Genomic DNA, 21,012 nt, shown 5'->3' with positions numbered 1-21,012 from the left:
GACCTTCTAGCAAATCTCCTAACATATGGGAGGTCTTCAGGATCTCCAATATACATACTATGAATATTTATCTATAAATATTTGTAGAATAACTAAAAAAAAATCAACCCATCAAGAAGTTCAAGTATTAATGTCCTTATTCTGTGTTTGTACAATGATTTTTTTGTAACCTAGGCTTGTTTAACCCAGTTTGTTCTCTCACTGTATTTCTCAAATTCTTAAACTTGGCTCTGAATTCCTTTTGACTTTTACCTTCAAATGACAGAGATGTGTTAGAGCTACTAGCCCTAAGGCAGTTTTAAATCATGAGATCCAAAAAGAATTTGAATAATGGTAGAAGTCCTTGGAATGTTTATCATGTCCCAAGGTGACTTTTTTTTTCTTTTATCAGGTGAGGACTTATTTGATTGTACAGTTTCTAGTAAACTGAAAGTATACCACATTATTGTATCACTATACCCTGATGCAAAATTTCTTTTATCACATTAAAAATGCATTCATATTTATAACCACCACAGACTAGATTTTTTTAATATAATGTATGTTAGAAAAATTCTACTCAAGGCTTACTTTAAAGGATTTCTTTTTAAACAATTAAAACCAATTCCTATCACCCAAAGCAGTGATAGTGAAGGCAAAGATAAACAGCTGGGACTACATCAAATTAAAGAGCTTCTGCACAGCAAAAGAGACAATAACAAAAACAAAGAGAAACCCCACCAACTGGGAGAACATTTTTGCACACAACACTAATGATAAAGGACTGATCACAAAAATTTGCAAAGAGCTGATGAGACTCAACAACAGCAAAGAAAATAATCCAGTCAAAAAATGGGCAGAAGAGCTAAAAAGAACTTCTCTGAAGAGGAAATGCAAATGGCCAACAGGCATATGAAAAAATGTTCAACATCACTTGTCATCAGGGAAATGCAAATCAAAACTACCATGAGATACCATCTTACACCAGTGAGAATGGCACATATTAAAAAAACTAGCAACAACAAATGTTGGTGAGGGTGTGGAGAAAAAGGAACTCTTCTGCACTGTTGGTGGGAGTGCAAACTGGTCCAACCACTATGGAGAGCTGTGTGGAGATTTCTGGACCTACTAAACATAGAGCTTCCATATGATCCAGCAATTCCACTCCTAGGTATTTACCCAAAGGACACAGAAACATCAATTCCAAAGAACACCTGCACCCCTATTTATAGCAGCACTATTTACAATAGCTAAGCTTTGGAAACAGCCCAAATGCCCAAAAATAGATGACTGGATCAAGAAGATGTGGTACATATATACCATGGAATATTACTCAGCATTCAAAAAAGATAAACACATGCAATTTGCAGCAACATGGATGGCGCTGGAAGGGATCATGCTCAGCGAAATAAGCCAGAAAGAAAAAGAAAAATACCCGATGGTCTCACTCATAGCAGGAATCTAGAAAACTTAAATAAGGGACCAGGAAAATGAATAACTATAAGAAAGTGAAAATCAAAATCAACAAAAATCTATGAACCACAGACACTTTTGGGGGGGTGGGTGGAGGGAGGGGAGGGATTGGGGTCAAAATGGGGGGGTTGAAATTGTATGGGGAATATAAAAATAAAATTTATTATAAAAAAATTCAATATTAAAAATATTAGAAAAGAAAGAAGGATGCATAAGCAAACAATGACAGGAAGTAGCTGTTACAAAAGGAGCAATGAGGACAATGCAGTAATATAAGAAATGTCTGTAACTTGAAAAAAAGGAGGTTGAAAAAATGTTTATAGAATATAATTACAACCAAGAAAAACCTGTGTGCAGAGAAAGCATTACAAGTTATAAGTAACTCCAAATAATAAAAGTGGTAATGTTGGCATGAAAAAAAAAAATAAAACCAATTCCTGATTTTTAAATGAGCTTCAGATCTTCCCTGAGGAAGCTGTAACCAGCCAGGAAATCCTTGGATTTCTTAGGTGCTTGCTTCATCTTCACTTTTATAAATTCCTTGGAGTTCTGTCCTTTCTTACTAACTGGCAGTGGGGTATCTCTTTTGGACAGTTCCCCTTAGACAGGCTTTATATTGCCTTTCTATCATCTTTGGCTTACTCTGGGCTAAGGTGGAATTGTAAAAATGATGTCTTTCCTGCTTCCTGCTTTTAGCCTTTCATAATAGCCTTTGTTGTGATCCAGCTGATGAAAAGCACTCGTTCTGAAGCATGGCTGGGCTTAGTTTTGATCATTATTTCTTGTCTAATTGGAAATTTAGTTATAAATGGACTTCATTATAGATTGTTCTTGGACTTGTTGGTATTCAGCAACACAGCCGTGTCCCAAGAATGAGCCATTTTGCTAGACCAATCTTCATAAACCATTTTCATTGTTTCATTGCTTTCCCATTTTTTATTTTTCTCTTTTCCCCTCTCATCATGTTGGCTAACTCTTCCCCTCAGAGGGACGTAAGTATTTATATTAAAACTTATTGCTCTTGCAAGATGTTTTGTATTTCTTGTTCATAACTTGAAAAGCAAATGAAATCTCTTTACTGTATTTCTCCGTTTATAGTACATTCACGGAACTGTGGACCTTACTATGTGTGTCTAGATTCTTAGCAGGAAGATGGCTTTCTTTGATGCAGTTTAATTCTGATGGTCCAGTGGCTTGAATGAAATGTACATTTTCTATTGCTGATGTGAGTCTACTTAGAATAGACTTGATACCAACCAAAGTTCATTTCTAATTAAAGTGTAGGTCATTTGGAAGCTAGACTACTAACCCACATCATGCACAAAAACCACCTCAAAATGGAATAAAGAACTGAATAAAGACATGAGACCTGAAACCACAAAATATATAGAAGAAAAAATAGGGAAAACACTCCATGACATACACCTCAGTAACATCTTTAAAGGCACATCACCAATAGCCAAAGATAGTGAAGGAAAAGAGAAACATCTGGGACTACATCAAATTCAAGAGATTCTGTATAGCAAAAGAGACATTAACTAAAACAAAGAGACACCCTACTGATAAGGAGAAAAATTTTCACACAATACTAATGATAAGGGGACTAAGCACAGAGATCTACAAAAAGCTGACAAAACTCAACAAAAACAAAGAAAAACAACCCAGTCAAAAAATGAACAGAAGAGCTAAAAAGACATTGCTCCAAAGAGGAAATGCAAATGGCTAACAGGCATATGAAAAAATGTTCAAAATCACTTGTAATAAGGGAAATGCAAATCAAAACCACAATTAGATACCATCTTACACTAGTGAGAATGACTCGTATCAAAAAAACTAGCAACCACAAATGTTGGCGAGGATGTAGAGAAAAAGGAACTCTCCTACATGGCTAGTGGGAATGCAAACTGGTCCAACCTCTATGGAAAGCTATGTGGAGATTCCTCAAACTGCTAACAATGGAGCTTCCATGTGATCCAGCGATTCCACTCCCAGGTATCTACCCAAAGGATACAAAAACATTAATTCAAAATGATACCTTCACCCCATGTTTATTGCAGCACTGTTTACAATAGGTAAGCTGTGGAAACAACCCAAATGCCCCAGAATAGATGACTGGATCAAGAAAATATGGTACATGGGCCTCCCTGGTGGAGCAAGGGGTTAAGCACTGCACTATGAAGCAATCCACAGCCTCTGCAGCACGAGTTCTATCCCCGGCCAGCCAGGGAGAAACCCATATGGCAAGGCAGACCTCTCCTGTCTCGCCTGCTGCTATCCTCAGCAGTATATTTTGGTCGGTCTGCCTGTTCTGTTCCCCACTCTGTCTCTGGTAGATCCTCTCAACCCCTGCATCTCTGGCCTGTACCCCAGCTCTTGTATGCATAAATAAACAAATCTTTAAAAGAAAGGTGTGGTATATATACTCAATGGAATATTACTCAACAACCAAAAAAGATAAACTCATGCCATTTGCTGAAACATGGATGGAACTGGAAAGGATCATGCTTAATGAAATAAGCAAGAAAGAAAAAGAAAAATATTGGATGGTTTCACTTATAGGAGGAATGTAGGGGATCCAAATAAGGGATCAGGGAAAAAAGAGTAATTATAATAAAGTATAAATCAAAATCAGCAGGTAACTGTAAACCAGAGGCATTCTACTGGAGGGGAGAGGGGAGTAGGATCAAAACAGGGGTGGAAAGAGCACAAGGGATTATGGTGATGGTACATGGGTGAATTGGTGGTGGGAATCTCATGGGGACTATACCCGAGACAAGACAGCATATATTGTGCAAAAATGAAGAATGATATAAAAACATATAAAATAGTAAAAAATAAAGTATAGGTCATTCATGTAGGACCTTGTATTTAGAGGACCTGCTTTATGAAATGTGTTGTAAGTTTTACTGGTGTTTATGTCACTAAGATTTAAAAGAAAAGTTCTTGAAGCTGCATGTAGCACCATATCCTGCTACTCTAAAATTTTCTTTTCAAAGATATGTCATTATTACATCATCTACAGTGTGAACTTGGATGTTTTCTTTTCTAGTTTTCCAGAGAGGTGGTCTTTTAGAGCCTACACATCTGTTCTGTATTTTGAGCCCTGGATGAGAATATTCATTCAGGCCAAAAGAGTTCAGACAAAGCACCTGTGTTACTCCCTCTACAGCCCCAGGTAACTCACCTTACTTCAACTTTATAAATAAAAACAGTTTTTATTTCTAAAACCAATGTGCTTCTCTCCCCCAAAATTATCAGTCACATGTAACAAATATTTGACCACAAATAGCAACACATTGCAATAAACACTAAGTTAGCAACCCCAATTAGGAGTTTGTTAATGAATCTTAGGTACTTTGATTATGATAGATTCCCCTGAAAGATCTTAATTCACTTATATCTCATGTTAATGCAAAATATATGAATATGAAGTCACACTCATGTACGTGTGTGCATATTTTATATATTGAACAAACATTCATAAATACCTGGTTTATTTTTACTTACCTTTTATATGTTTTGCATAATTAAACAACTTATTTGCATATTATAAATCTTACCCAATTATGCATGCAATCAGAACAGTCATTTTTTAATGTGTGTGTATGATATCTAAGTGGTCACTTATTCACTATGTATCAAAATCTTCTGAGTCTGAGGTTGGGTTAGGTCCAAAGCATTAAAAAATGGTAAGAACAGTTCTAGTTTGAGTTGCCTAATATCTCATGGGAGATTTAATGCTATACTCTGTGTGGGTATATTTACATGTCATTTGTACTCTGTCTACTTGTGTGTATTTGTATACACACAGAGACAGATACACACATATGCCTTTTTACATGCATCACTTTGTTTGATTTTTGCAGTGACCCTATGGGTTATGTTTTATTGTTACCATTTAGAGATAAGGAAATGTCACAACTATGCAAGAACTCAAATCTTCTGGCTCCAAATTCTTTACCAGTTCAAATTCCATGCACCTTTCCCTATTCCACACTGCCTATCTTAGGCCTCCATTGGCCATGTCTTACTTTTATGAAAGAAGCAGTTGCTGTCCTGGAGTCTAATTAACTAATGGATTAATTCTTACCAATATTAATTAAATATCAATTAAATTATTATGTGTCTTGATCGCATGCCAGTGGATTTCTCAAAAGCTTTACTTTAGAGATCATATTTGGAAAAATAAAGTACACCAAGCCTTGATTTTCTCTATAAATCTGTCTATTCATTCCCTAATAAAAAAATGATGCTTCCTTTTAATCAGTCTCATTCTTCTGGGAAGTACCAGGGATCTTCTGGAGCAATCATTGTAGCTGATTTTTTCAAATTAAATTATTCCTCTTAATGAGTTTGGTTACAAAAGTGGTTTAAGCACATAGAAAAATGTAGTGTAGTCTTTATTTTCTGAGGTAATTATAATAAATTGCATTTTGTCTTTCTAAATTACTTACATTGATTAATGACTTTCCCATTCTAGTGTATTTTTTATTTCACCTTTCCAAGTGATATTCTTATGTATATATTACCAGGAAGTAGGTATACTGTAAATATATGTTTTGTTCCTTAACAACTATTTAAGGAGGCTTGAATCCTCCCCAGATTTCATTATATGGCTCTCAATTTATTAAATTTTATATTTGATATCTGCTGTGTGGACAGATTTATTTTTTCATCTCCCTCTCTTTCCATTCACCCTGTGTACTTGCATATCATTTCCCGCATCGATTCTCTGGTAGCAAAAGTTGTGTATAAGAATTATGTGGTGGACCTCCCTGGTAGAGCGGTAGTTGAGTGCTGGGCTGCAAAGCTGCCCGCAGCCTCTGCAGCACCGGTTCAATCCCCAGCCGCCAGCGAGGGTTCCACATGGCCCACAGACCTCTCCTGCTGTGCCCGCTCTTCCCCTCAACAGTGTATTTCATCAGTCTGCCTGTTCTGCTCCCCGCTCTAGCTCTGGTGAATTCTCTCACCCTCCCGCGCTTCCGACTGTACCCAGTGCTTGTATAAATAAATAAATTAATTAATTAAAAAAAAAGAATTATGTGGCATTCCCATCATGTTATCTCAGCCCTACTACGGTAAGTCCTTTCCTGAAGGGCACAATAGCTCTAATGGTTGTAGCAACACATTAAGTGCTGGGAATGACCCTATTCGACAAATATTGAGGCATTAAAAGGGTATTAAATACTCTGTGATTTGTACTCTATCCACTTGGCTACCCAAGCTCCAAAAAACTTGTAGAAATTCTCTTAAGTATTATTTATAAGAATTTATAAGAATGTATAACTATGCTTCAGGGTCAGTTGTTTTTCTATATTTTTATAACAAATTAAAAAAAGGTCATTTGATCATGTGGGTGGACATATGCTTTATCTGTTTTACCCATTTTCTAACAAATTCAGAAGAGGACTAGAGAGTAATTTTTGCTATCATATTATTTCTTTCCTTCCTTTTATCAGTAACTTTGAATAAAAAAACCAAACATGAATACTTATTGAAATCATAGTTGACCCTGAACTTGTAGGAATATCTTTTATCAGTCAGAACAGAAACAATATGTAAAAAAGTTAAGTCTAAAAGTTAAGTATAATGTACTTCATGGACAGTCCTGCATTTTGATTAAAAAGATGTATTGTAGACTTGACAGTGGTAGATGAAAAAATTGTTTTCATTAACTAAAGCTTAGTATAGTTGATAGTGTGACAGTTGCTATAAATATTTGTGGAGCTTAGTGGGCAGAATAAGATGATGTTGGTACCAGTAAACCATATGCTACTCACACCATGTCAGAATGCTAATATTCAGATGGGGATACCTTAGGAGGGAGACAGACTTGCTAGCTCATAGAAATTAGCTGTATGGTAGGGGGTCTTTGATGGAACTGATGATCACTCCAGGAGAAGATTTAGGAGCAAGGTGAAAAATTTCAGAGGATGTATCTTGGATAGAAGTAGAAGATAGATAATAGAGTTAATACAACCTGAGAGTGTTATGTTATTTTTGCAAGAAAGTGACCTACTGATTACCTTTCTCTATTGGTGTTTGGTCTAAGGATATTCAGAGAAGTCAAGTTGCAAGAAGCATCCCAGCTGCTGTCACCTTCAACTCAGTGTTTCTATGACTGGCATGTTCTGAAGAATTAAAACAACAAACAGCCCAGTGTTGTTCAGGACATACATCAGCTCTATTGCTCTGTCTTTGCTGGGTATACCCAGTACTTGTGGCTCTGAGAGCAGATTTTCCACCATCAAATTCATGAGTGTGTCTGAGATTAATGAAGTTCATGCTTTTTAGCAGTGGAAGGCACTCCCACACAAGATGAGGACAGATTTGTTCCTGGAAGAGTCTAGACTATATAAGTGATTATTACTTTGGGAATAATTTCAGCTAGGTGATTTTTAAGGTCTCATTTAATGCAAAAATTTAATGTCTATAATTTTCGGGTCTTAAATATTGTTTATATACTACAAAGTAGTATATGGCTATACTACTTGATCATAAGAAACATATATTACTTTTTTTTTTTACTTTGAATTCTTTAACTTTAGTAGAGAAATAACTCATACAGGGATTGGATTGCTGCAGATCAGTACTAAAGAAGGACATAAAATGGTCATTTTGGAAAGCTGTTTGAGGGAGACAGAGCCAAAGTGCCTCTTGGGTGATCCCCATTTTTCATTAACTCTGTTTTATCAGAGACCTGTAGCAATGAGAGGAGCACAAATTACATGAAATTGGAGCAGCATGATCTTATCGGAGCAGCATGATCCTTTTAAAGTTATTCAGGGACTTGAGTTTTTGGTATTCTGTGTTGATACTATTCTGATACTGTTTTGGAGAGTCTTTTCATCTTAAGGGATGTGCCCTGCTCCCTCACATCCCACCACCTAGATAGACTAATAACTAATAATACTTTAGAAACAATACGGAGGTAGAAGCAGAAGCATAGATTTGTAGATAGAGACAAAGCAAATGCAAAATTTGGGAGATGGGTATAGAAAAGATTTTATCCTGAAGAATTAGAGGCCCAGTCCAAGAGGGGACTGCAGTTCTTTCAGCTGCGAGGACTGAGAAACAGAGTTTGATGGATTCTTTCCATGTCCTCCAGAGCTTGTATTATCCTGACTCAAAAAGTCCACTAGTGGGGAAAAACAGATTGTATGGCCAATGAAGCTACTGATTTGGGATAGAGATTTGGCTGAAAATTAGTTCCATTAAGAAAATCAGCAAAATCATTACACTCAGTTTACTAACATGTATGTATCTCTTGGTTAGCTTGCTTTGTTTGCTATGAACAACTGTAAAATTCATGTTGTAAACCAGTATGAAGATCATCTGGGATGGGCAGATGATCTGGGACCAGGTTATCTCAATGATGCGGAAAAGGAAGAGAGCATACTTTTTGTTTTTTTGTTGTTAAAATTAAGCACCTAATGCAAAAGTGGCACTTTTGTGCTACCTTTACTCTTCAACACTATGAACACATAGTGGATAAGAATGCTTGAATAGTATAATTAGATCATCTTTGAGAGCTTACCATACTGTTCAAAAATTTGTACTTGATTTCACTTTGATTTTCTAAAAAGATTTTAAAAGAATATTTTAAATTAATTATTTGATTATAAAAACCAATGATAATTCTGGTATAATGGAATTACAGTGATCAATAAGTTTCTACTTGAAGACTTAGGTTATGTCCTAACTCGATAATGTTCATTGTAGGAGAAAATCTAGGAGACTAACAGAATTGTTTCAACTTACATTTTATACATATTCCTTTTTGGTGGTTAACTGTTTAACCTTATCTGAAAATGAACATTAAACCCTATAGATACCATTGTTACCATCATCATTTGCAGATATGGAAATGGAATTAGAGAAAATGAGGTCATTTGCCCAGTCCTCCACTGTTAGTCTCCACCACTTTGAAGGGCATACTTAGGCTTTTAACTGAGGCAGATGGGCTCAGGCAGTCCAACTGATACCCTGAAGTCATCTGTCTTGAGTATATGTGTATTGCTTCTGTTAAGATAATGGAAGAGAGTCTTAAACAAACTATAAACAGATAGCAGTTAACAAACATTTCAGTTTTGTGTGACCTGTGTGTATAGTGCAGAATATGCATTACTGTTTACACTGCTTGAAAGTCACAAATACAAAGGCCATTCTCCATCAGGCTGTCATTGAAAAGTCATTGCTATTAGCATAGATTTCAGAGGTCAGCAATCCATTTGTGTTAAGGACCTGATATTCAAGCACATTCAGTCTCTTTGACATACTTATTTTTCCTTTTATTTATTTCCTAATAATCCTTTAAAATTTTAAAAATCTTTCTTAAGTCCCAGGCCACACCAAAACAGGCCATTGCCCAGTTTGACCCATGGGTTGTGTTTACCTATTCCTGGGAGAGACTAATCTAGTTATATAGGTGTAGGCTCTCCCCTTTGCCTGAGCAAATGCCTCTTTTTATGTGTCTTGAGACAATTTGACAACTTCCTGAGCGTTGAAGATAGGAGAGAATGGTGAATTCCTGTGTCTGTGGGGATTTGAGGTAAAAGTTTTAGAATGAAATGTACAGAGCCTTAAGCCTCCTCAAACTAGTAATGTGCTGGGGTTTTCTTTTCCGTGACAATTTAAACCAACACTTAAAATTTTGGGTTCCAGGAATTATCTAGAACAAATACACATGCTTACAACTGCATTCAGAAAAACTCTTACACAAAGATTTTCTCATTTATATTTTCCTCTTGTTGAGCCTGTGTGTCACTATGAGGTTTTATATGTGTGTGTGTGTGTGTACATATTAGCATAGATTCCATTAAATACGTACACACACTCCACATTCACCCTTTCCCCTTTTTTCTAGAATGTTCTAGAACATCTTTGCTCTCACTCAAGTAATGAACCTTTTAAACAGGCTTCTTGAGGAATAAAGTAAAAAATGTACTTTAGTAGTTTAGAATGATTTATCAGCAATTGTTTCTGAGCATTTCAGTTAGAGATAATTGTTTGGGGACTGGGAGAAGCAGTTAATCTAGTGTCGATGATCTGGATAAGAGGGCTATTTATGTTAAGCAGATACTTTGATAATGGAACAGTTGCATTGAAATTTTTCTTTTTAACAAAATTATCCTATTTTATATGTATAAGTGAACATTTGGGTGGGCAGAAATTTTTCTTATCTCTCTCCTGAAGTTCCTCACAAAAACTAAATTTCCAGGTATTAAAAATATTTCTTCTTAGGTATAAAGTTTGCTGATTTACCAGCTAGATGGAACTTACTCAATGATTCTTTCTGAGTGATTATGTATCTCTGGTGCATGTAGTCTACCTAAAGAAAATTCTTGTGTTTTGAGAACCTGACCTATTATGTTATACTTTATGTTTTCTTTTCAGAAAGTATCTTTATGTCACATCTTCTTTCAAAGGAGCATTTAAAAATGAAGTTAAAAAGGCAGAAGAAGCAGTAAAGATTGGTATGTAATTGCCTATGGCCTACATCATTACTATTCATTTATTCAGGAAAATTAATTGAGTACTTATTCTGAGATATATCCAGCTCTCGGCATTATAGGAATGGCTATAAATAAACAAATGTCCTTTCTACTTTTAAGAAGCTTCGTAACATATTCTTCCATCTCTGACTTTAATTATGATGTTATTTATTATATATCATTAAGAACACTTGGAACTAGATTGATCTATGTTAGAAATCTTGGTGGTTATGACATTGACTTAGAATATTTTAGAGACTAGTCTTGCATCTACTTTAAGATTGTTGTTCTCATCCACTCCTCTCAAAGCAAGGACAAAACCATCTTTTCCTAGTGATCCAGGACTGAGAATTAAGTGTATTCATATTTCCTAAATTCGGAGAGTTTTTGGCTAGCCATATATTCACTCTTTACTCTGGATATTGTGTGTATATATTTATGCCCTGTAAATAGTCATGGCCAATATAGCTACCTAGGCCTGGAATGCAGGTCTAGGAACTATGCAGGGAATATGGGATTTATTGTGATTATGATCTGTAAGTCATTCTCACTGGTCATGTCTTTATATACATAGAATGAATATTCACTTTAAATTGCTTGAAAGAATCTCATTGTATTACAATTATCTTGCTCCTACTTCTAGCTGAATTTGTATTGAAAGAAACACAAATCAAAGTAAACCAGCCAGACAGAACTTCTTTATCTTCTTCTCCCAAGGTATGACATATAAAAGAGTCTTCTTAAATAGCAAATGGTCTCATTTGTTTCTTCCTATATGTGGTGGTTCTTATTACTTCCTTTTAAAAACAGACATCCTTGGAAGACTAAGTTGATTTTAATGCAGGTAAGTTAGATGAGTGCAGAGAATGGAGAGGAAACTCAGTAAGTGGGGCAAAGCTAAGATCGAGAGCAAAGATGAAATAGAACATGGGGTGAAATTGAAACAGTGGGGAAGTGCATCACAATTCATTTCTTTAAAATGAAAAGTATTATGAGAAAAGGAGAAAATAATGAAAAGCTGGCAGACTAAACTAGCCTATCAAGTCTCCTTGAAAGTATCTTTTCAAATTACAGCTCCCTATGGACTCAAATAAATGGGGAGCACAAGGAGAACACTAATAAGTAATCCTTCTTTCTAGTGCTAGGAGTTATGTACTATAATTAGGAATATTAATAACAATGCTTCCAGCTTACAAAGCTCTTTTCTTATGGTAGCTCCACATAGTTCATAAACATTCCTCGTAATCCTTGTTCTATGCCTATAAGTAAGATAGGTCATAAAGAACTATTATTATTAATTATAATGTGTGTCTACTAAGAAAAAGAGAATATTGCTATGTACATGCATTAAAAGTTTGCTGACTTTTTCGAAAAATATGGTACAAAGCTTTCTACCGTGGTGGATGCTTCAGCAACATTTATTTGTTGTATGCGAAAGAATAAATAGGTATATGGAGAAAAAATTTTTCATTACATAGTTCCTTCATCTCTTCTATAGATTTAACATATGAATCATATCTGTGATTTGCCGTTAAATGTTCAAAGACCAAGACTACTTCTGGTAAAGAACTCTCATATCTAACAGTCATAAATAGGGAATGAAGCCAAAGAGTAGCACAGGCTAATGCCCCTGAGCTATCCATGGCTTTCCTAATTTTTTTTTTACATTTTTCTTTCCTTTTTTTTTTTTAAAGTTAAAGGTAGAGCTGTCTTATTATTATTGATTACATGTAATTTTTTTTATATTTTGTTTCCTTAGTTTTATGTATTTGAGAGACAAGAGAAAAAGACTTTTTCTAATGGGTCAGGACCTTGCTTTCTTCTTAACTTTGCCCATTGGCTCTCACTGTCCTTGCTCTGTGCTCTGAGTTCTTTGACTGGAAGGGTGAGGAAGTCTATGACCAGCTTGCTTTGTTGCTGTGATGCATGTGAGTTTCTTTAAGGCAGGGTAGAGAGCAAACAGAATGACCTCAGCTTCTGACCTCTTAAATTCCTCTAGGCAGTTGAATGGTTGAATTTGAAGTGAAATACTTACCAGCCATTTTGCCACTTTCTTTTGCTTAAATATCCATGAAAATAGTATTTAATCAGTGGTATATGTATCAAATAAGATTCCCATCTCACACATTCAGTGGAGGAAATGCTTTGAAATTTTTCTTATTTTTAAATAATACATATATATATATATATATATATATATATATATATATATGATCTGGTTAGTTGATCATACTAGGAATGAAGAGATGGGGTAGAGAATGAACCAATATATCAAATTAAAATTGAAGATAAAAAAGACAGCACTGATATGGAGACTCTCTCGAAGGGAGAAAGCCAAAGGATCAGGACATATTAGAAAGGAAAATTTCAGGGAGTGTAAGTTAGAGGTATCCGAAACTTGACATAAAGGAGACATTTTCTTTGGCTACTGACAAAGGTTTTTAATTACTTTTTTTCCTCCTGAATGAAGCTTAATGATTGTGTGAATCAGTATTTTTTGTGCTTACAGACAAAAACCAGTATAAGTACAGTGAATGACTTTCCCAAGCTTTCACATGTTTGCGTGAAATCCATTGTTATCATTACAGGGAGGGAGCATTGCCTCTTTTTCTAAAAGGCCAAGTGGATATCAGAATATTTGCAAAAAATGGATGGTGGCCTAGAATTTAGTTTATCTTCTTAGCTACATATTTGGAACATGGAACTTATTTACAGATATTTATTGAGTATCTGCTGTGATAGAATCATACAGGCAGTGTGATCTATCACTGTTATCCTTGTGAAACATTTAGATAATAAGATAATAAATATATGCTCCAGTTTTGTTAATTTAATGTCATTATGTTCTCTCCCAACTAAACATGTTTCTCTAGGATATATTACAGAAAGCTTTGGAAGATGTAGAAGCAAAACGTAAGCTTCTCAGAGAAAAGCAGAGGTAAGACCTAAGATAATCTGTTTGCTAGAATCCTCTGCCATATGTTCAAACAGCTTCTGATTTCTGAGAAGGCAGATTTGGTGGTAACTGACAATTTCTCTTTCTTAGCTGTTGACATCTTTTATTATGCACAGTATGGTCAAAATCCCCCAACCAACGTAACCAGTGTTAAATATTCATAAAATATATATTGCATGTTTGAAACCTCTGAATAAAGAGTAATAAATTAGTTCAGAGTCTGATTGATCTTGATGGTGTGAACTCCCCACAGAATCAGCTGGCAACATCATTTTCCTTATGTCCTTTGCCATTTAAACTCTGAGGTCTGGTTATAATTTCTTTTCTCTTATAATACTGCTTACAATTTAAAATAGAAAATGTTTCAAGAAAATGTACCTTTTTTATGTAGTTAAAATAAAAACAGCAAACTTATATCATATTACCATTATTTACATTTGTAAGGTTGACTGCTCTACAACACAGGTGTAAAACAAGTTAAACTGAAAATCATCACTGCTTCCTGTGTAAGATCAGGCTTTGAAAACTGCCATGACTTTAGAAGCAAATTTTTAGGGAAGTATTACTAGTTTGGGGCATTATTTATTGTGAGCCATGAAGTACTATCTAACTAACGTTTTCCACAACATTTATTTTTTTTAAAGATTTATTTTATTTATTTATTCATATAAGAACTGGGGTATAGGCCAGAGGTGCGTGGAACGAGAGGATTCACCAGAGACATAATGGGGAGCAGAACAGGCAGATCTAGTGAAAGACACTGCTGAGGGGAGCAGCCAGCGACATAAGAGAGGTCTGCTATGCCATGTGGGTCAGCTCCCTGGCCGGGAATCGAACTCATGTTGCAGTGGCTGTCAATAGCTTGGTAGCGCTGAGACATTAACTCCTGTACCACCAGGGAGGCCCTTTCCACAAAATTTAAATTTGAAATGTTGCACATCAAAATACTCAATTGAAGTCTTAATTGAAAATGTCTTTTTAAAGTTTTTCAAAAAGAAAAAGTTGACTGATGCTTGCTTGAAATATGAACAACTTGTGTTTTAATAATAATGCCAGCTGGTATGAACTTGTTTTTATAGCAAAATGATCAAAAAATTATTTTTATACCATTAGTATCCATTTAATATCACAGATTATGTCATGTCCTGTCACATCCTGTTTTGGTTCCCTTATAAGTTAATGATGTTTGTTGCTCAAAAGTTGTGATTAAATGATTGAGTAGATGTTTTTGAATTTAATCTATATATATTTCATCTATAGGCACATGAATTTAATCAATATATGCTAACTCATGTCAGTAACTTACTCAGAAAGTCTAATGTACTCTTTATATCCTCAGAGAAGAACTGATGGAACTGTATCATTGTCTTTTAATGATAGATATAATTAAATAGTTTAATAATGCCAGTTATAAAAGCACATGATCATGAGTTTGATAAGAAAAAGTTGTTTTGTGGAATGAGGGGAACTATAGGGTGTGTGGCAAGGGAGAGCTATATTTGGCCCAATCTTGCTCAGGTAAGGAAAATAACATTGGCTAAGCAGCTAATCATTTCCAGGATTATATTTAACATTGTCTCTTTTAGTCCTCATGGCATCCTGAATGGCCAAGTAGCAATTATTCTCATGACTTGTCCACAGTCACATGGCTATTAGTACAAGGATAATCTTGCCCTTGAAGTCAGGTCTAGTTTTACTGGTTCTTGTATCCAGCAACTTTTTAAAACTGCAAGTAACCATCTGTTACGATTTTTTAATCATATTTACTGTTTAGGTTTTTATTTTTATACTTTTGATAGAAAAGTCACACAAAATATAGTAATAGCAGCATAGAGTCTGGCATTTTCTACTTCTTCAAATTTTATTTTTTATTTATTTATTTTTTTAAAATAGAGGCATTTTTTTTATTTTATTTTATTTATTTGTTTGTTTGTTTTTGTTTATACATGCACTGGGTACAGTCAGAAATGCGGGAGGGTGAGAGAATTCACCAGAGCCAGAGCAGGGAGCAGAGCAGGCAGAAGGACCGAAGTACACTGCTGAGGGGAGCAGCAGGCGGCAGGAGAGGTCTGCGCGCCGTGTGGGACCCTCCTCTGGTGGCCGGGGAGCAGCCGGGGATCGAACTGGTGCCGCAGAGGCCGCGGGCAGCCTCGCAACCCAGTGCTCAACCGCTGCGCCACCGGGGAGGCCCTTCAAATTTTAATTGTTTTTGAATCAAGGAATGCTTCTGTTTGACTGGCACAGTTACTGGTCATTATGTTTACACAAAATACTTAGCTATATGGAAATACTGAGTGTACCCTCTCAGTGTTCCAACCTACCTGGATAGTTTATATATACTTCCTTTGCTGATTACTTTTGGAGTTTAATTAATAGCAGTTTTATTTAATGGGAACTTTTTTTTTAACTTTTCCAAATATATCACCAGAGAACTTAAAAAAGCAAGGACAATCTCCCTGTTCTTTGGAGTGAACATAGAAAACCGAAGCCACGCTGGCATGTTCATTTACAGTAATAACCGCTTGATCAAAATGCATGAGAAGGTGGGGCCACAGTTGAAACTGAAGTCCTTGTAAGTATGTTCTTGTTTTCAGAGACACAGGCAGGAAGACGGAGGTTGCAATAAGATTCTGTTTGTGGAGTTAGATGAGTGATTAATCATAATGAGAGCAGGTGTCAGATCCTCCTTTCAACCTTCCCATCAATGTGCTGGCATTAATCTGCCTAATTTGTAATATCAGTGGAGCTGCATGCCTGCTCTAAGGAAAAAGAAGGCACAGTTTAGGGAATTTTTTCAATGCATTTCCTGAGCACTTTGATATTTTCCATTCCTTGCACCATCTATTCAGGTTAACCTTTTAATATTTTACCAGTTTTAAAATAATGAAACCATATTAAAGAAATTTTAGAAAAGAAAAAGCGATAGTCTTGTTAAGCAGCCCTGTTAGCATATAGAAGTTCTTGCCAGTTACCCATATGATTGTATACTATTCGACTCTTTCCAGCCAATTGGGATTCCAGATTAATACATTCTGGTGCTTTCCCCCTGGTCTGAAATGCCATCTGCTGCTTTCCCGAATTAGGTAGAGTCCTGAAGAGGGACCATAGAGAAGTCCAGTCAGACAGGATAACCACGACCAGTAGATCAGCTCAGGGCCACATTTCTTGCTTCTTCACACTTAAGGAATTATCCAGTCATTCACTTGTTCATTCAGCAAGTACTTTATTACTATATCATATGCCCGGCGCTGTATTGGCTCTGTAGATAAGGCAGTGAAGAACTCTACTGCTCTTTGAAAGGGTCAGGTACATACATGTGTATGTCTTAAAGCAGTAAGAATGAGCTTTTAAAGCATTAATTATTTTTTTTTTTTTTGCTTGAAACCAGTCCTTAGGCTAGGACTGGTAAGCATAGCCCTCCAGTGACCTGACCTGTTCCTGATTCTGTGTCACCCCCACCCTCTCACTGTTGTCCTTATACCAGCAGGTTTCCCACTCCTCAGACACTCTAAGCCTTTCCCTGTCTTAGGCTTTGGCAATTGCCATTCCCTATGCTTTGACCCCTCTGTGCTGAGATCTTATCACTGAGGTCGCAGCGTGTCACTAAGGCATCTGAAGTCCCCTCCAGGAAGGTCTTCCTGGACTTAGTAAAATTAGCCCCTGGCATCAACCTCCACTTCACATGTTACAGCACCTGCTTTATTTTCTTCATTCAGTTTCTCACCATTTGAAATCCCCCCTGATGCCTGTCACCCTTCAAAAGAAGGTAGACTTTGTCTCTCATGTTCATTACTCTGTTCCTAATTGCTGCAACAGGGCCACTTGTAAGCTTCAATGAGTGAATGAATGAATGAATATGTATTAGAGGCAAACATCAGAAAGCTTGTAGACCAAACTGGGGGATATTATGTCAGACTTCCTGGGGGAAATGATGTCCAATTTTGAGTCATAGAATGATTAGTGTAGATAGAGCAGGCTTGAAGAGGAAAGCGGTGAAAAAAGTGCTAGGCTGGGACTATAGGAGGGGAAGGCTTGATTTGTGTGCCATACCAAGAGAAGCCGTGGCCCCTAAAATGATGGATTCTGGCATGATCTTCCCAAGGCAGGTTATGTCAATAAGCAGGATATTTCAGCTGTGGACATCATGAGATGCCAAAGAATGTGTGGGAAGATTGAGTTTATCCACCAGGCTAGTAAACTAATGTGTTTATGGGTTAATCCAGCCCTTATGTTCCTTAGTAGAATTCACTGAGCATCCCACTGATCTCTGCAAAGATGAGGAGAGATCCTCAGAAGTCTGGGTGAAGAAGGGAACTGTCCAGTCAGTATCATTAAGAGGATCATGTCAGTTATTTACAGGTGTCATTAGTAGTGTTAATGTTAAAAGGCCTCCTCTCCCACCCATTCTGACTCCCCATGTAAGACAACAGGCTCGGAGAGTCATATTAATTCAGTAATGATGTATTAAAGTGAGCTGTATTATGGGACCAAAATCACCTGAGATCATCATACATTTATATAATAAAATATAAGATAGCTTTCAAACTTTGACATGAATTTATAATTTTTAAATTGCTATCAAAAGGCCAGAGTACATTTAGTTTTTCTTTTTCTTTAGCTAAATTTTACAAATATTATATATGTTTTTATCCCCCCAGGCTTGGCGCAGGTGTGGTTGGAATTGTTAATATACCATTGGAGATCATGAAACCATCCCATAATAAGCAGGAATTTCTCAATGTCCAGGAGTATAGTCATCTCCTAAAAGTCATGGGGCAGTACTTGGTCCAGTACTGTAAGGACACCGGGCTAAGTGAGTATCCACTAGTCATAGTAAGAGATGCCTAAAGGGGGATCAACTTGTGTGATGTCTTTAAGTTGGAATGATTACACTGATTTAGGCGCCAATAACAGAAGCCCTGAAAGATTACTTCTGAATTAAAAACAATTTACAATAGCCAAGCTATGGGAACAGCTTAAATGCCAAAAGACAGATGAGTGGATTAGGAAGATGTAGTATACATGCACAATGAAATACTCATTTAGCTGTAAAAAAAAAAAAAAGATAAAAACTCTTTACCATTTGCAACAGCATGAATGGAACTGAAGGGGGTTATGCTAAGTGAAAAAGTCAAAAGGAAAAAGACAGATACAGGGTAGTATTTATTCTATGTGGAATAGGGAATAACAAAACAAAGTGAGATAAAGCTAAACCAGTAACAAACCCTAACATTTCACTGTAGAATTGAGGCTACCAGAGGGGATGGGAGAAGGGAGAGTGGGAAGTGGGGGGCACACTGGACTATGGTGGAGGATTGTGGGTATCTTGGTGGTGGGTGTGGTGTGGTAACAACATCTGTAGGGTGTGATCCTATACTTCTGTATCATATACAATGTTGTAAACCAGTGTTACCTCAATTTAAAAAAATAAAAGGAATGAGAAGGGAGGCAGTATCAGTATCTTTCACAGAATATTATGTGAAAAATAAAGCTTTTGAGTAGAAATTCTGTAAGTTACGGGGAGACCAATCCGAAAGCAGTGTGAAGTGGCAACTTGACCATGGAGGAAGTGGACCAAAGTTTGCTCCAAACGGTAGGAAACTTGCTAATGACCCTCAAAGTCTCTACTGTGTGTAAATTCTATTGTGCAGGAGCTCACAGGCCCATGTAGACCCGGTAGCTCCTACATACTGTAATAGTTTGCCATAGAATCATCATCGTTGACCCCGATATTACAGATATGTTAATCCTTGCTTTTCATATCTGGCTGGTCTTATATAGGCTAACTCCAGAAAGATCTTGATTTTAAAAAATCACTAAAATAAATATGATGGAAACTTAACAAAATAAGCCAGTTACTAGAAAATTTGACTTATCAAATCACCTCACTCTCCAGAGATAACCTGAACAATTACATGGTGTGCTGTGCATTAATTAAATGCACTGCCTTTAAATTATGCAAACATTGAAATAGATGGGCCACTGTGTATTTGTTCAATGATTTGCATGAAGTATGTGCAGTTCATGCATATCAAAAATTATCTCTCTACCCTTGAGAAAACTTAAAATGTCATTGTTGCTCCACTTGAAGTTGCAAATTCAGAATATTTTTTTCTACTTTGAACCCACTGTGTTTGGTCTAAAATTTTCTCATATCAGTAAAATAGGAAGGAGTACAGGAACTCAGGTGAAAAAAAAAAAAGTGGGGATGAAGTTGAGAGCACATTTCCTGCCAAAGCTGGCTCTTCATATTGTGATCTAAAACCAAAATGTGGTTAGTAGGCCAGTAGCATCAGCAGCACCTGTGAGCTTCTTAGAAATGCAGAACCTCAAGCCCCACCCCAAACCTACTGGACTAAATTCTGCATGTTAGCAAGATCTTCAGGTGGCGTATATGCTCAGTATAGTTTGAGCAGCACTACTCTGAAGAGTCCATCCTTGTAATTTTGCTTAGCCTATACATACATTTTTCAGATGTTTCTTTTTTTGTCCCCTCAGAGACATGTCCAGAGTCACATTAAATATGGGAATGACTTGTTTTTTGGTTGAGTTCACTTAAAGCTATAGAAAACAAGAACACATTGAGCAAGGTATATAAATCAAGCATCTACTCCCTGATCTTTAAATCTTAGCATGACATAGTACAAAAGTAGAACGTCAGGCATTTGAAAGTTAGGTAACTTGCCCATTCTCTCTCTTTTTTTTTTTCTTTCTGTAATCCCCTCATCTTGCTTGTCCTGAGAATAAAGAATTAAATCCTCAGAAAGAGTTATGTATTAGGTCTGGAGGTGAGAGCAATGATTGCCATCCAGCCCAAACTTCAAAGAGTCTTACTGTGTCCTGCTGGGTCAGGGAACTCTCTAAGCTACTTCTGCCTGTGTGTGGGTGCCCTCCCAGCATTAACATCCTCAACAGCAGGGCATCACTTGCCAGGCTGCTCACACACTCTGTATTTCCCTACCCCTGTTCTATCAACCTGATTTTTTCAGAACCTTCTCTATGGATTTAATAAGATTAAAAATCAATGCATTATATTTGTATTTTAATTATTACTCATTAATAACATTGATTTCCTAATTTCATTATTATCTCTGAATTCATTTTGGGTTA

At 36.4% G+C, this 21,012-nt stretch overlaps 1 protein-coding gene across 1 annotated transcript in view; it reads left to right on the top strand.

The window, feature by feature from the left end:
- MORC1 (MORC family CW-type zinc finger 1) overlaps nucleotides 1–21,012 on the top strand; it is a gene marked incomplete at both ends in the record, with an annotated part of 136,048 nt that overhangs the window by 38,682 nt on the left and 76,354 nt on the right. The window contains 6 exons of the mRNA XM_084232652.1: nucleotides 4,502–4,627; nucleotides 10,849–10,928; nucleotides 11,590–11,663; nucleotides 13,820–13,884; nucleotides 16,331–16,474; nucleotides 18,561–18,715. Of these exons, the coding sequence (XP_084088778.1) occupies nucleotides 4,502–4,627; nucleotides 10,849–10,928; nucleotides 11,590–11,663; nucleotides 13,820–13,884; nucleotides 16,331–16,474; nucleotides 18,561–18,715 (644 nt within the window). The remainder of the gene's footprint in view (nucleotides 1–4,501; nucleotides 4,628–10,848; nucleotides 10,929–11,589; nucleotides 11,664–13,819; nucleotides 13,885–16,330; nucleotides 16,475–18,560; nucleotides 18,716–21,012) is intronic.

This window comes from Talpa europaea (assembly GCF_964194135.1).
Source record: "Talpa europaea genome assembly, chromosome: 4".
Taxonomy (NCBI): domain Eukaryota; kingdom Metazoa; phylum Chordata; class Mammalia; order Eulipotyphla; family Talpidae; genus Talpa; species Talpa europaea.
The sequence above is the reverse complement of the archived record's forward strand: the minus strand, read 5'-3'. Positions and strand labels throughout refer to the sequence as shown.